The sequence below is a fragment of the Gadus morhua genome, chromosome 14 (assembly GCF_902167405.1).
Source record: "Gadus morhua chromosome 14, gadMor3.0, whole genome shotgun sequence".
Classification (NCBI taxonomy): Eukaryota; Metazoa; Chordata; class Actinopteri; order Gadiformes; family Gadidae; genus Gadus; species Gadus morhua.
This window is the reverse complement of record NC_044061.1, coordinates 11,581,544-11,597,844: the sequence shown is the minus strand read 5'-3', so window position 1 is coordinate 11,597,844 and position 16,301 is coordinate 11,581,544. Positions and strand designations below refer to the sequence as shown.

The 16,301-nt window shown below is 38.7% G+C and overlaps 2 protein-coding genes across 2 annotated transcripts in view; one reads left to right on the top strand and one right to left on the bottom strand.

Moving 5' to 3' along the window:
* sbf2 (SET binding factor 2) overlaps positions 1 to 11,384 on the bottom strand; it is a 95,449-nt gene extending 84,065 nt beyond the window's left edge. Inside the window, 2 exon segments of the mRNA XM_030376139.1 lie at positions 618 to 703; positions 11,230 to 11,384. Coding sequence (XP_030231999.1) covers positions 618 to 703; positions 11,230 to 11,284 — 141 coding nt within the window. The 5' untranslated portion in view covers positions 11,285 to 11,384.
* A 1,615-nt stretch (positions 11,385 to 12,999) lies between these two features.
* On the top strand, positions 13,000 to 15,939 carry adma (adrenomedullin a). The gene is made up of 4 exons (XM_030376180.1): positions 13,000 to 13,223; positions 13,846 to 13,954; positions 14,115 to 14,240; positions 14,520 to 15,939. Exons 2-4 carry the CDS (start codon positions 13,860 to 13,862, stop codon positions 14,824 to 14,826), a joined length of 528 nt encoding a protein of 175 aa, XP_030232040.1. The 5' UTR covers positions 13,000 to 13,223; positions 13,846 to 13,859; the 3' UTR covers positions 14,827 to 15,939.
* The last annotated feature ends 362 nt before the right edge of the window (positions 15,940 to 16,301 follow it).

Genomic DNA, 16,301 nt, shown 5'->3' with positions numbered 1-16,301 from the left:
TAAAATTTACTTTTGAATACACAATCGTTCAAAATATTGTTGAAACAGGAAATGCCAATATCTGATCCACATGCTCTAAAGGACAAACATGTGTCTTTGAAATACTGGAAGGCTTTGGGGGGGCCAAACGCTCATTCCATGTTAAACAAAAAACACCCAACAAACAACTCACTTAAAAGATCATTGCTCAATTAAACTCAAACATCAAATCAAAAACAAGTATTGTTTTAGAACTTGGTTACAAAGTAGGAAACGTTCTGTTCTATCCGTTACAGAGTCATACCGAAGCATTTACAGCGGAGGAAGTTGGTAGTGCTGGCAGACAGGAAGATGAAGACAATTAACCACGATAGTACTGCGCAAACACTGCACTACAGAGACGCTGTTGTCCAGTTATCACATATCACAAAGGAAGTGGTCAAAGATGGTTCATGTGAGGTTAGGCACTAGTCAGGATTCATGATTCATACTGATAGCAAAATCAGTCTAACAATCAATTGGTTTATGTGATAAATACAATGACAACAGTAGGATGGGAATTGGTGAGGTTAATGGGCATTCTGAAAACATTTCAGAATGTTTGAATTGTATTGAGTTGATAGGATGCCATTACTCACCATCTCCACACCCTGAGGAAACGCTGTACCCTCCCAGTCCTTCTTAGGGAAGCGCTGAATAATCTTTCCACATCCCTCTTCGGAACCTAGGGAGGAAAACAAATGGACATCAATGGACTTGCAAGAAATTTACTTTAATAACAGTGAATCCATTTCAACTTTTGGCACCGGCCCCTACTCGATGTTTAGGCAGTTAAGGTGCAAAGGCCCAGAGTTGACAACCACCCTAGCAACAACCCTCAGGGCTCCATAGCTCGACAGGTGTGTGACCTGCTTTACAACAACAGAGTCCAACTCGGACCAAGAGTCGATCCGAAAGCTATTGACTTGGCTTTGTGGACTTCTTCCACAAAGCACTTGGTTTTCTAACCAATTGAACCGTTTCAGCATTTAAAATGGGGAAAAAAGCAGAGACACTGTTGTCTCTGCTTTAACACCTCAGGCAAAAATTAACATGTTTTTAAATGGTACATGGTTCAGCTGGAAGGAAGCTAGTCGGCACAACACAGTAGGGCTTGTTCATTAGACTGTATCAAGGGATTTTTTTATGGCGAAACGCTGCCATTTTCAGAGTACTCAACAGATTGGTAGAGATGTATCATCCAAAATAAACGTAAATATCCTGCGTCCTAGATTGAGAATCAAAACGTTGCTTCTATAGCAATTACCTGCCTAAAATATTTTCTTTGGGGCAATTTGGGCCCAAAGATATATATGCCACAACCATGACAGCGCAGCATTGATTCTCCTGATCTTTGTACGGACCTAAGCAATTCACACGCGTTGTCGATTGGATGATCGGTTGTCGAGAAAATTGAAGGACAGACATACAGAGACTCCACTAATTCTAGCTAGATAGTTAGGTAGGCTCGTATATTTCAGATACTATAAGTTGATACTTCTTGCATTTTCATTTGGTTCAGTTAGCGTTCACCCTGGACTTTGGTAGGAGAACCAAACATTGTTGGCTTCTTGCGGACAGTCAAAATGGAACAACTTTTTGTTCTCACTGAATAATTAAAAAACATCAGTGTTTTTGTGAGTGACAGCAAGCAATCATTTACTAATATCTTTATGTAGTCGTCCAACTATATTTAGATTAGTGCCCCTTCTGATTGCACCACATCTGACCATGACTGGCATGACACAATATGTTTTTTACTTTTTGAGCTTGCGGCAAATGTGTACATTGAACCAATCTACAATCTTTTTTGGTTTGCTTCCCCGTAGTTAGGTAGGATCACGTTCACACCTAAAGCAAACCGAACCAGAAATCACTTGGAAGTGGACCAAGACCGGACCAGGGTTTTTGGTCTGGTCTGCACCGTAATATGAATGAGGATTCACACTACCTCAAACAAACCATCCTGTGCAGGAAACGTTCCAGGGACTGGAACCAGCCAACGCTTCAGTTGTGAAGGCACTTGAGCAGTTGAGCCCGACCGATTCATCGACGGGCCGATATTATCTGCCTATTATCTGCATATTCCAAACTATCGATATCAGCATTTATAATGGCTGATTAATTAATATTTAAAAATATATATATATATTTGGTTATTGTATTTCTGTTCAAAGGACTTTGAGCTTCATATCTTAAGTTGGTATTTTTATGCATTTTATGTATCAGAACTTTAATATATTTTGATGTTCTTTTCTGGCAATAATACAATAAAATCTCTATTTTTAAACTGCATTACCTAATTATTCTAGTGAGGATGCATCAACAACTACAAATAACCAATGTTAGGTAAATCTGTTTTCATGTTTTGTTACACGTTTCTGGAACTTCTTTTTTAAATATATATCGACCGACATATCGGAATATAGGATTTTTAAATGACCAAATATTTGTATCGGTATCGGCCTTAAAAATCCTTTATCGGTTGGGCTCAAGAAGGCACCCATAGCCACATCATAGTGCCCCCCTGAGCATTTACCTAGAACAGGGTAGGGATGTCCCGATCCAGCTTTTTGCACTTCCGATCCGATACCGACATTGTAGCTTTTAGCATCGGCCGATACCGATACCGGCCGATCCAAGCATGTATTAAAGATTAAAGATATTTACTTATACTACTCATGTTGAAAAGGGTTTTACTCTTAAGAACAACTAGCCAACTTAATTAGGTTAGTTTGAATAATCCACAATAGTTGGTAATGAGAAGCTGACCTGTTTATTCAGGGTTAAATAAACACAAAATAGACAAAATAATAAATAGTCAAATTACCAAACACACACTGAATTGGCATCAGTGCTCTGTTCTTGAACAACAAGAGTGTAAACAATATTGTAAACAATATAACATTATATATAAAAGCAACACACACAAAACCTGAGTAGAAAATAGTCAAATTACCACACACACAGTGTGCGCTAGGTGTGCTGAACAACGCGGACCGGATTTGGGGGGAAAAGCTGAAAAAAACTGGAATGGATTACCTACATTGGTGCGCTCGAAAACACGGACCGGCGTTTTGAAAACAAACTGGATCGGGAGTCCGGATCGGGATTTTTCCCGTGCAGTCCGATCCGATATTGATATGCATTTTTTTGCTAATATCGGCGGCCGATCCGATCCAAATATCGGATCGGGACATCCCTAGAACAGGGTATCTGCAGGTTTCAGCAATTCAAATGTAAGACTTTTTAAGAGCTTTTTCATACCAACTTGAATGAAATTTAAGACCTAAAACACGCAATGGTGGGGGTTGGCAATAGACGCAAGCCAACTTAGGAAACTGACATCTTCCAGCCAACTGTCCTTGAATTTGCACCTACCCATTGTCGCAGATTAGCTAGCAAGCACGCAAATAATCGTTTATGTATGCAGCTTTCAAGAAAGAAGCCTCTCTACATGTCCTTCCTGAAAAGCTCCCAGAGAAAAAAATAAATAAAATAGTCCTGCCCCGACAAATTTAAGACCTTGAGTTACAGTATTTAAGACCAGCATGTGACATTTGTCACAAATTTAAGACTTTTTAAGGCCTTAAATTTAGAAACATGAATTTAAGACTTTTTAAGGATGCGCGGACACCCTGTAGAATGTAACTGATGCATTCATCAGGCACGTTCACTCAAACTCTTTAATAAGAGTAACTTGAGTTATTAAGGGTAGAGAAAATCATGGGGGTTAAATTGGAAGTTAAATCTATCCAAGAACCAGAAAAACAGCCCGTGGTTCCAATAATGAATGCGCAATGCATCAGCAGATCTCACTCAATAAAAAAAGGAACAATTATTGGATGGATTCAAGATGCTTAATCCAACACTGAACCTAGACAGAAAACACAAAGCAGATTACAGGGGAATTTATCTAGAGTGAAGTTCCAAATTTATTTCGCCGGTTGTCCTCCCCCCTCCCCCGCTCCATCTGAGGCAGAATCCCAGGGTTGTTGAACTAACGCTGCTCAGTGCTTCAGAATCAGTGCTGCTGACACAGTTGGACCCTGACCTTATCTTGGGGGGAGCCTCAACCTTGTAACCAAAATCAAAACTTGCCATCTTCCGGATTGACACAATTCTCTTAATAAAACACACACAAATCACCCAAGGCCACATATGGCTGACTCAGCAAAACAAATTCCAATTAATTTGAAGGACTTATGAGATGCAACTGAAATTTTGTTTATAGAAGTTAATAGAAAAAAATATATATATCATAACAACATAATAAACAGAATATCAATACAAGGACACAAATTGTTGCACAATGTGCTGTATTGTCTTACCGTATGACTTCATGCCTAAATTATTGTAAGATGTAAATCATGCATTCAATTAAATAAATGTTTTTATTCTCCTGTGTGGGATATGAGAGAAAAAATTACGTAAATTATATATTTTTCTAATTTAATAAAACAACAAAATTAATACTACTAAAAAGGGTTTTTTTGATATCCTTCTCATTGCTCATTTAAGTTAACGATCCATTTCCTGCTAACTTCCTCATCTTTCTTGTCTGGCTTTTTTTCAGTAAGATTCTCATTTCTTCTAAACAAATATTTGTAAGAGCTGGAGCTCCAAATAAATCATATCCTCTCTAAAAATCTCATTACAACCTCATCCACAAGTTTACGACGATTGGATTTTCATGTTCATCTGTGGACTATCCGACAAGTCCGCCAATACAAGTAAATGAAAAATGTCCAGATTCACGCAACATTATGGTTACCGGTAGGGTGGGTACTGGTCACATTTCGACCGATATAGGTACCAAACATTTATATCAAATATGGTACACTCCTCTCCTTTAAAATATATGTTGCGTTTGAGCAGTTGTTTCCTAATCTTAGAGGTGTTTGCATGGTCAGCTATGCATTTCACATCACAACTATTACAGCGAGCATTGCATTGACTTTTTTTGGGCTCTCCATTGCCATTAGGGGCAATGGAGAGCCCCTCCACGTCATGATCAGCTGGGATGCAGTGGGGTGCTCTCTCTTTCGCTGTGATGTATACTGAGGCATACTCTCTCTCTCATTAACCTATACTGTAGCATCCTCGCTCTCTTATATTCCAATGTATAATCTATCCTACTCGCTCACCACTCTGATGTGCTTTTTGCATTTCAGGAACCAAAATTTGGCCCTGATTACTTTACAACAATAGGGCCCCGCCCTATATATATATATTTCTTTTTTAAATATTTTTTGTTTTAAAAACTCTCGTAGGGAAAGGAAACATACTTCCATCAGGTGTAAAAAATAAAGATCAATAATGCATCAGTAATACTGTTCACAACAATTGTCCTGCCATAAAGCTTTTTGAATTGAATTGAAACGGAGACACCCGTCACGTCAGCCCACGTCACCATGTGAAACATTCGTTCTCCTGCATTAATTACTTTGTGTTTCATAGTTGGAATTGCTGTATCTTAAGCAATTTTATCATGTCGTTTACCGGCCTTGCGTTGGAACACACAAGACCGGTAACCATAGCAACGCGGTAAACAAACCTTGCGAAGCCCAATCCAGGTCTTACTGAAGGCATTTAATGGTCAACATTTTATGAATAAATATTCGAATATATTCGAATATTAATATTAATAAACAGACAAACTTCAAATATGATTTTTGGGCAAAAGTCAAAGCCCTAATAAAAAGCCGTTTCAACTGTTCTACCTCATCACCCTGATATAACTAAGTGGGCAACCATAGCGTAGCTTTCCTTTGCTATCTGGCTCAACGCAGCTGTCAAAAATGGCTTTAATATATTGAGCTCTTTTTCTTTCTGAATGTTCATGGTGCTTGTTTGAATGGGTTTGCCGGCGGCAGCTACATTGTTCAAATGAAATGAAGTGCAGTTCATGTGTCGTACAATTTGGGTACTGCTAAGTGGCAGGGTTAAAGTCCATCTCACAATTTGTTTGCCTTCAACACACATCACATGCTTGCACTGTCCATCAAGTTCAAATGTTTATGCAATGAATGTGTCCAAAATGAAGGACATCACCAGATTCCTTACATTCCATAAGACTATGCTATATATCAAGAAAAGTAATTGTTTCAGAAGACGAAAAATAACAATTATTATAATTATCACAATAATAAACAGTGCTGTTGGACAGGGTAATACAATCCGGACCTTTGTAATTTCCACTTTCAATAGCAACTATGGTGGAAGGATTCCAAAAATGAATAAAAACATACGTTAATATTTACTGATTAAAGACCAAATCACACATTTCATGTAAGACGTTTAAAGGTCCCATGACATGCCACCAGGTTCCAGTGTGATAAGCCTCGCAAACGTTGCTCATCTATCCGTCACACATCTAGGTGGATATTCCCACTTGTGATGTCATAAGAGACAGATTTCCAAAACGGCTTGTAAGGCTAATCACACTCACACCTGGTGGCATTTCATGGGACCTTAAAGTTAATGGAGAAAGTAAACATACATAAAGACAACTGTATAAAATGCTAAAATCAGCTTATCCTCACCATATGTTAGGATTGACTGGCTCAATAGAAAAGGTTACAAGTGACTTGTAAGTCATAAAAACACAAAGCAGATGTCGAAACAACGAAACCAAACCATAAACAAAGTCATTAGCCTTTAGAACTTTAACTAGAACCTTTTATTCCTTTGTACCAACTCCATTGTGGGTAGCCCTAAAGTAACCGTATTCTAGCTGAACCAGTTTTTGAGAAGGTTATTTATATCATGAAAAATAATGATTTCAAAATGATGATAGTATTACAAGAAGTGGTGACCAGAAGTGTTAGCCCGGAAGTGCAGCGGTCAATACGACAACTGATCACAAAAAAATATATATTCTATCAATATGATTACCAAGTAATTTCACCAATCTGAACGTATGCAAGTGGGTCAAGTCAGACAACATACAGGTGTTAAGGTCAAAAGGTTAATACATCTTATTATTCTTACTGACATTGTGCTCATCCTTTACAGATAAACAGCCTCAGCGCATATTTCCATTGAATCACTATGACACCTCATTCACATTCATTAGACCTGAGTGTCAAAAGGCACCTGTGATGTTTTTCGAACATGTAGCACGAACACCACCAGTTTCTTTCACAAGCCTTCTTTTTTTTTAGAAGGCTTGTCATGAAAATGTTTAAGTCATTAGAAAAGTTAACAAATTATGCTTGTAATATATTTAAATGATTTATATACCAATTCCCATTTTTTAAATGTTGAGAATTCCTCAGTGTGAAACGATCATATTCAATAGACCACCTTGAAAACCTTTGTCTAAATTAAATTGATCTGTTGCAAAATTATCTGGCCTGCATGTCTAGTTTTAATAACAGATGAATGCCATGAGCTAAGACAAATGTGCATTTGGAGAATGATCAAAAAGTATTTGCACCCAAAAACATCCAAGTAGTTCATTTCTAGCATTATTTGCATTGTCTTCAGTCAGACACAACCTACAATAGAAGGTTGTTAGGCTTTCCTGATTAGAACAGATGTTTCTCCTCTAGAAAAACACTGAACAGTATATCTTCCAAACTTGTCTTGTCATCAGGTAGTTCTATAAATCAGAAAAGCCTTTTTTACCATGTATGGCCAAGGCCGCCTTTGTACAACAATCTATCTGTTTACGTCACATCAACCCCCAACTTGTCTCAGCCTAGTTGTGGATACAATTGGAGTAATTTCTACTTTTTTCAACAATCTCGCCGAAAGACCTACCAAAGTGACACCAAATGTTGTTAATGTAGAGTCATGAAATCTGTTTATTTTTTGATACTGTAAGAGAGCTTAGGAAAAACTACCAGGAAGCAATAGATAGTCATTATTTGCATAATGATATCAGAGACAAGCAAATGTGGGATATAAAAAAAATCTCAGTCGAGCAAGCCATTAAATGCCACTGCAGAGGAAGAAACATATAGGGGCTCATACCCACATTGGAGAAAATAAAACAAAGCTGCTGGCCAAGGCAATTTGAGCTGCGAAATGCCATACCACACGTATCACAATGCTGAATCAGTTTTGCTCATCACAGGCTCAGAAAATAAATGGCATTATTTCCATAAATGCTAAAACATAGACCTGATTCAACCCGGTACTTACGTGTATGACATGTGGTTTAACAATCAAAATAATTGGTTGCGGTTATTCCCTGTTTTAGATATACAATACTTTCCCTTTTTACTCGTCTGACAAATAAATCAACGGATTAAATCAACAAACATTCACAACATCACATAAGCATTTCATTTTCAAGCTACATCATAATGTCAGGGAATTTGCGTGCGAATGTGACATACAACACTGTAGAACAGAAAGGAACTTCCCCATTGTGGTCCAGGTGGCTCATGACAGGAAGTCAGCTAAACAGAAAGCGGCTCCCAATCGAAAGGAATAAGAAAATCCCAACATTTTACTTTTTATCTTCTTTTTTACGGTACCTAACAACACTTTGCTCTTGAAAAAAATGACCTTACCAATATAATAATAACAGTAATAATAAATATACAATAATAACAGTACTTATTCATCAAGAACCTAGCTACAGGTAAGGTTTCATCATTGAAGGACTGGATAGGTCGCTAAGAGAAGGCTACATTTGTGTCCAAATTGTGTTAACATTAAAGACAAAAACTCAATGTTTGCCGTATGTGTATCTCAAAGTAGTCCAAGCCTTGCATAAAAAAACAGCTAAAACTGCATGAGGAAGTATTTACTCCTGTTCCCTGCAAACCTCCAGCCTTTATGAATCCAGCAGGACTTTTTGTGTTACATAACACTTTCTCTTAGTCACTGTCAAGACCAGAAATACCCAACCATAAAGTCACAGAGTAACATTGGGCAGCATGTTCTTGAAATGCATTCCAAAATGATGAGATCCACCCAATAAATTGTTTGAGTAAGGCACCAGGACAAATACCTCTCCAATCACACACATATTACTTGGTGCGGGCAGAGACTGTATAGCCCCTCACCAATGAGCCAAAACAATATACCACTACAAGATAAACAGCCTTGCCTGCATGGAATCACCACAATAATTTCATAGTTTATGTATGTTATAAGTCCAAAGAGCAAGTGTTTCTCATGCAGAACTCTAGCAAGATGCTGTGAAATACAATACAATCTGCAATTCCAGGCTTTTCTATTAGGTAGGAAGTGTCAAATTTAACTCACTGAACTGTGCCCATAGGACTGGATTTCTACAATAGTCAGTACATTTGGTAGGATATTGATACATTTCTTATTGATAGCATATTCAGTTGATGACATGCCTTCTATTAAGCCAAGTATACAAGCCAGAGACCTATATGTGACTCTAACAGAAGCAGTCTTACCACAATATCACACCTATTTAAACATTATTTTGTCATCTTTCTCATTTTATAGGACAGGGTTAGACTTTCTATATAAAATTATTCAAATTAATTTTACAAAAACGTATGCATTTCCTGTTCCTTGACAGAGGCAGGTAAAAAAGTCAGTCCTTTGAAAGAAATGTTAGTATTAGGCAAGCATTTTACAATGTTTTCCTTGAGGAATTATCCAGCCGTAGTGAGGAATGCGTTGTGGGTGAAGGTAGTGGAAATTAAATCTTTAGTATACAGGTGGTATACAAGTGGCCTGAAGATTTCTGCAAGGATCCTTGTTTGATTTATTGATCAAGGTATAGAAATCACATGTTGTCTAGACAGACTACTGGCATACAGGAATACCCAGGTTGACCGAAGTCTATTTTAAGAACTATACAACTGATGTGTAAAATAATAACTATTGACAAGTGCAAATTTCTTATAGTTTTAGAGCTATCCCTTGTTATAAAACTGTTCAGCTATGGAGTCTGTCGACTCAGTAAAACAACTGCTGAAGATATTTAATGAATGCTTCTTTGCACTTTTAGAGTTTCACTGCAAAGCATTGCAATCATGGTTATTTTGTTTGAATGAGATTTTACTGATTCTATAATGCTGAGGTCGGGACATTGTGTTTCTGCTGGTTTCAGAAAATGATGCTAAGAACTGATGCAAACATACATCCCATTATGACTAACATTCGGCTTGTGATCGCAAAGAGAAGTCAGACAGTGTTCTCTTTTTAAACCCATGTTTCGATTTTCACCGAAGCATTGATAATTTTTCAAATTGCGCTTTAAGTCAGTGTAATAATGAATTAATGAATTGTTAGATACAAGTATGGCTAAACTGTACTGACTCGGATCAATTTTTTTTGTCTGCAATCTGATTGATTTGATTTGGAAGAAGTAGACGAATGATAAATGCATAATGTGAACTCTTCATTGAAATACTCTTCGAAAATACACAATACACAGTCAGCTATGGAGCATGGTATTCGGGTAATGGCTGGAGGGTTTAAACATTCCGACCCTCATGACTTTCATGCAGAAAATAGAGAAGGGGGGGGGGGGGGGGGATCCTACAACAGGGCCTGCCTTTTTGCAGCTGTATACGCCCATCCCCTAAAAGTTCAGCTCCTTCCAAGAAAACAATTACAAAACTGGTCAAATGCTGATGTCAACAAAGAGTATAAATAGACCAACAAAATGTTTAGCAGTCAAGCCCAGTAGATGGCATTTGGATTACACGTTCAATAAAATTATAGTATAGTAGCAGGTATACACAGAGAGATGGGAGGGAAAACAGGCGTTTCACTGCCTAGCATAGCCTGAACAATTTGTCTGACAGAAAGGCAATGTTTAGGAACAATACGTTTATGTTCCCCTATGCATTGAAATAAGACGATTAAATAAGATACTAGGAGACCTAAGCATGTCGTAGTGTAGCTTTACCTTAGCTCCCCGCCAAGAATGCATTTGACAGGGACACACATCAACAGGGACAGGATGTGAAAGCTTTTCCACTTCATCCGTAAAAGTTTCAAGAAACAAACTAAAAGATATTGTACAGAATAACAACGCTTACTTTTTGAAAGGTCTGTGATTGCTTTATTTACTTTGTTATTATTTATATTCAGAAGCAGTAGGACACTGCCCCAAAAAGGTGTTTCATATCTAAAACCTTAGCTGCATGGCTAGGCTATCCCGAGCTATCTGTCATCAACACTAACACACTGACGGCCTGGATAAACCACAGCAGTTAGGCACAATTTGTAACCAGTGGTCGCGCGGTCAGATGTGTCACTTACCAGATTTATCCTGATCATATCCCACGACAATAAAATAATCAGCGAATCTAGCCATGTTTGCTGTTTTTCCCGAAATATACCAATACAATTCAGCATTTTTCTTTCTTCAAAAGCACAGCCATGTTTGACAGGAATGGCAATGCGCCTGCGCGCAAAGCCAAGCGATATCCATGGGCGTGGGCTGCCCAGTTTACTAACAGTCATCTTTGGGACATCTTTAATTTTGTAATTCTCTGTTCCATTCTCCTACCATTCAGCGTTGTTTTATTCTGGGCGTATGATAGATGCACAATTATTTTAAATTAGTGAAATATTTACATTAGAGTTTATTATGAAGAACTATATGTAGGCCTAGGTTATATTTAATTCCAAATCAGCATTACAGAAAGCCTTATTCACTATTTTAGGAGACTGTAGCACATGCTGTTTAAGAAAAGCGCCCCCACTTATTCTCTCTCTCTTTCTCTCTCTCTCTCTCTCTCTCTCTCTCTCTCTCTCTCTCTCTCTCTCTCTCTCTCTCTCTCTCTCTCTCTCTCTCTCTCTCTCTCTCTCTCTCTCTCTCTCTCTCTCGATCTCTCGATCTCTTGCTCACGCAAACGATCTCATTCCATCTTGCTATCCTCTCTCTGTATGTGAGTTTGTGCATGTTGATTATTGATATCGAGGTACATAATACTAGATTAAAAGTAAGAATTAAACAATAGATCCTTCAGAATATTATCAGACCACTGAATGAGCAGAGTTATGCGTGTCCCAAAAATTAAATGGGAACAATGTGTTGGAACAAGGTCCACGGACGCTCTTCTCCCGCATCCAACCATGACCTATTCAACATAATAGCAACAGCAGTTTTGATCCTGATTCTGTATCCATTGTAGTTCAGATCTGATGTAAGAAAATTGGTTTGTACAATCATTTAAAAAAACCTGTTTACAACATGTGGTGGGGTTTATTTGAAACAATTGAGTGGATATTTTCAAAATGAATCATTGTTCTGTATGACTCAAGTCATAAGTAACAGACTTTGTGGCTCTAAATTGCAACATTCCTGAATAGATTCCTGGGTTCTGTTATATATATATATATATATATATATATATATATATATATATATATATAAACCTTTTTAGTATTATTCCTCTTTGTATAGTAATTATCATTTTGGTTATGATCGATATAACCAATGAATCCAATGGCTAGTTTTAAGTGATCTGTTTGTTAAGCCTACTTAAATATTATTATTAGATCTTTATAAGTTAACAACCATCTAATCGTAATATATTAAATTATTCCCCCAGTGTTTGCAGGCTATATCTTAGAATCCAAAGTTGGAGACAGTGCAGTTAACATGATAACATAGCATAATTCCTAGAGCAGAATGGACCAAGAAAACCAACAATAAAACAGCCGTATTTGCCCAATTATCATTTTATCATTTGAATCACCTCAAAAATGTTTCCTGCTTATTTACAACATTTGTTTGTGATAATTAAATATTTCTCATTACTTGTTTTCATGATAATTTATTCTCCGATAAAGTACAAATAATACTTTAAAAGAATTCATTCAGGTCATACTCCATAATCCAATTATAATATTCTGTGACATCTCTCATAAAAACAAAATCTCAATTTATTAACTTTTTTTTTCTTATAATATGGTATCATCATAGATTACATGAAAAAATATATCTTCATTTGTATAGTTTTATCCTTTAATGTTCTGGATATTGAATGGTTTCGATACTCTCAGCTGCATTGAACTGTATTGTAATGCACTGGGAGGGGAAAAAGGATGAGGGACTGAGTGAGTAAAAGGGCCCCTCCCACCAACCAACTATAAAGCCGATCGTCTGGTGTGTTAGAGCTATTAGCAGAGTGTCACAGCTGCCCTACAGCACCTCCAGCAATTTCAAGAAATCTGTGGAGTACTTTTTTTAATAGCCAAGTCTACAGCCAGAGCGCCTTTGGATCCAAGTGAATTAAGGATTATAGGTATGTGTGCTTTGGAAAACATCCTTTTGTCTCTTTAGGTTTCCTTTTACCCTAATCATTGCTGATGGCTTTATTCTTGTGCTTTTGAGGTCAGAGTGTATGGACAAGGACGGGTTATCTGTCCGGTTATATAAGGTGTTTAACTGGTAGTGTGTGCAGAAGGTTGCCCTCTAGATGTTTTAAGACATCTGGTAGGAATTAAGTGTGTTTCTGTTTTAATTGTTTTAGATTTACACCTCCTGCTTGTGGAACTTAATTGGATCAATTGGATGATTTCTATTGAGTTAAGCTGGCAGTGACTTAGCCCCAGTAAAGTCCAGCCCAAACTAAACTGAAAGACCCAGTACGAGACTCTCCTTTGCTGGCCAGGGGCCTAAAGCGTGGTTGTACGTTTACTTAGCCGCACAAAACTGACCTTGGCTTAACTTTATAAATAAATGAATGATAAGTAAAAATAACTTGGCTTTTGGACTCTTGTGTGAACCGGGGCTAGTATGGTAGTTATCATTGCAATGCATCGCTTTCAGAGATGATTTCAGAGACAATATAAGGTAGCATATGAAGTTATATAGTAATTTGATATGACAAGTAAATAACTGACAAATGTTTCTTTCCCTCACAGGTCACAGAGTCAACATGAAGCTGATCCTCCAATCCGTCCTTTATGGATGCCTGCTATCCACAATAGCTCACTGTGTGGAACTTGAAGTGAACCCGGAGTTGAAAAAACGGTGAGCTGATTTACTTTCTTTATTCACCCCTTAATCTTCGACCAATACAATGGATCAATCCCATCATTCCATATGTAAACAGTGAAGGCAGATTTCACCACCTGACTTCCTAAAGATCTGCCCTGGATTAATCTGGCCTCCCGTCTTTCCTCCCCTATAGGTTAAGTGTGTGGATGGAGAGCCAACTGAGGAGGCATCTTAACAGCTTGTCTGCAGAGAGGGTGGCGGAGTCTGAGCAGTTGGTCACACCAGAAGATATCAGGGATACTCTGATTCCACATTCCAGGTAAAAAGATACCCCAGATACCTTCTATTTCCAGTTTAACTTATAAACTGGCAAAAGATAGATACAATTGAAATATAGACTACTGAGAGCAAGCCAGTCACGAATGCAGTGCAAGAGTTAATTTTCCTCTCTCTCTCTCTCTCTCTCTCTCTCTCTCTCTCTCTCTCTCTCTCTCTCTCTCTCTCTCTCTCTCTCTCTCTCTCTCTCTCTCTCTCTCTCTCTCTCTCTCTCTCTCTCTCTCTCTCTTTCGCTTTCTGTCTTGACCCATCCTCCATCCAGCAATGGCATCAGCATCAGAACCAAGCGTTCCAAGCACTTCACTGTCAACCAGTCCAGACGGCCCGGCTGCTCCCTGGGCACGTGCACCGTACATGACCTGGCGCACCGCCTCCACCAGCTCAACAACAAGTTGAAGAGTGCCCCCATCGACAAGATCAGCCCGCAGGGGTACGGCCGGAGACGGCGCTCTGTCCCGGCTCGCAGGGTCACGCTGGAGCTGGAGCAGGGAAGGCTGAGGCCTGACTGGAGGAACACTGTGTCACAAGTTCACAAGCTGGAGGCCCTCCTGCTCCTCACCCGGACATGAGCAATTGATTGGAAGCAAGCGCAGATAGAAGCCAAACAAGAGGAAGGCAGCCAAGGACACTGATATGTCCTCTCTGCTGTTTGTTCCAAGACTATTCAAATGTCTGAGACTTAAAGCCAGGCCATCTCCAGCACAAGCTTTTTTGTTTAGTTATTTTTTTGGTTCAAAAGCGCAAGGACTGAGTTAGCGCAAACAAACGGACTGCTCCAGCTGTGTGTCTCTGGAGACCGGGTAGGCTGATGGGAGATGGAGTTGAGCATGCAGAGGGAGCAGACCTCTGCAGCTGGCCTTCAGACACTGGATGGCACGGTGTGGAGCACCAAGGCCAGATGCTGCTGCTGCTGCTGCTGCTCTGTCTCTCTGCCTTGCAGCGGAAGGGAACACAGTGCTCACACCTGGCAAAGTGAGCTGGGAGGAGAAAGATTCTCTTTCTCTCTTTTTCACTGACCATGCAGGGACGTTAATACACACCACTTCCTCAGAGTCAGGACTTTGAGAACATCTATCCTCTAAGGACTATTATGCTACCCCATTCCAATCAACTCTCAATACTTGTCTGCACTTTTTTTTTCTCCAAATGGACCTAAAGATAAAAAAAAAATCATCAGGAAGAGAGATGCTAATCACAAATGCTCAACAGGGAGATAGTTATGTGTTTGAGCTTTTAAGCTTTTGATCTTAATCATATTTTGGGACACTGTATTGTACAAAGGAAATATGCCTTAGATTCTGTGAAAAATGTGCCAGTCCAATGGATTGAAATATACTTGAAATTTATATTGTTTGTATAAACACATGTGCAATCTATATTTGTCGGTTTTTTACAAGTGTATGTATATATGTTACAAAATGTTGAATTTCATTATTTAAATATTGCATAGTGGCTACATTATGATACGTATACAGATTGAGCTATTTTTTATACAGGAATAAATATATAAGGGCATTCGTACTATCTATCTATTGCCATGTTCACTATTATTTTGCAAACTGTGGTAATCCTATATTTGTCTTAAAAAAATATGTTATATATAATATATTTGTAAATACAGTCTATTTTATTTGTGTAAAACAAACCTTTTTCATACAATAAACCTTTTGCATTCAAAGTAAGACTTCTTTGCTTCTTGGTTCCTTCAATTATCCGCAGTGCACTGCCCCAGTGGGACAAACTGCACCTGGTCTGAGTTAAGTGATTATAGGGTATTATTAGTCGTTGTCTCACTCCCCCTACTTGTGACCCCCTAAAGGGCAGACGAGGTGTCGGGCACATTCCTGCCTGGTCCACTCCAGCCTACATGGGTTCAACGCATGTCTGTGGGCCAGACCTTCGCCTATTAGAAGAGGCTGAGGCTTCAATCCCTCCATCCTCCATAGATGGCCACTGCTGCAGGGGCGCTTCTGTCTAGCATTCCTGTGCGGCACACAGAGAGCATCTCTAAAACACAAGGTTTCCCCACAAGGAACAGGCCGTG

Coding starts and splice junctions, on each gene's coding strand:
- adma (XM_030376180.1), top strand. CDS start 13,860: ATGAAGCTGATCCTCCAATCCGTCCTTTATGGATGCCTGCTATCCACA. Junction 13,955..14,114: donor AACCCGGAGTTGAAAAAACG/GTGAGCTGATTT, acceptor CCTCCCCTATAG/GTTAAGTGTGTGGATGGAGA. Junction 14,241..14,519: donor ACTCTGATTCCACATTCCAG/GTAAAAAGATAC, acceptor TCCTCCATCCAG/CAATGGCATCAGCATCAGAA.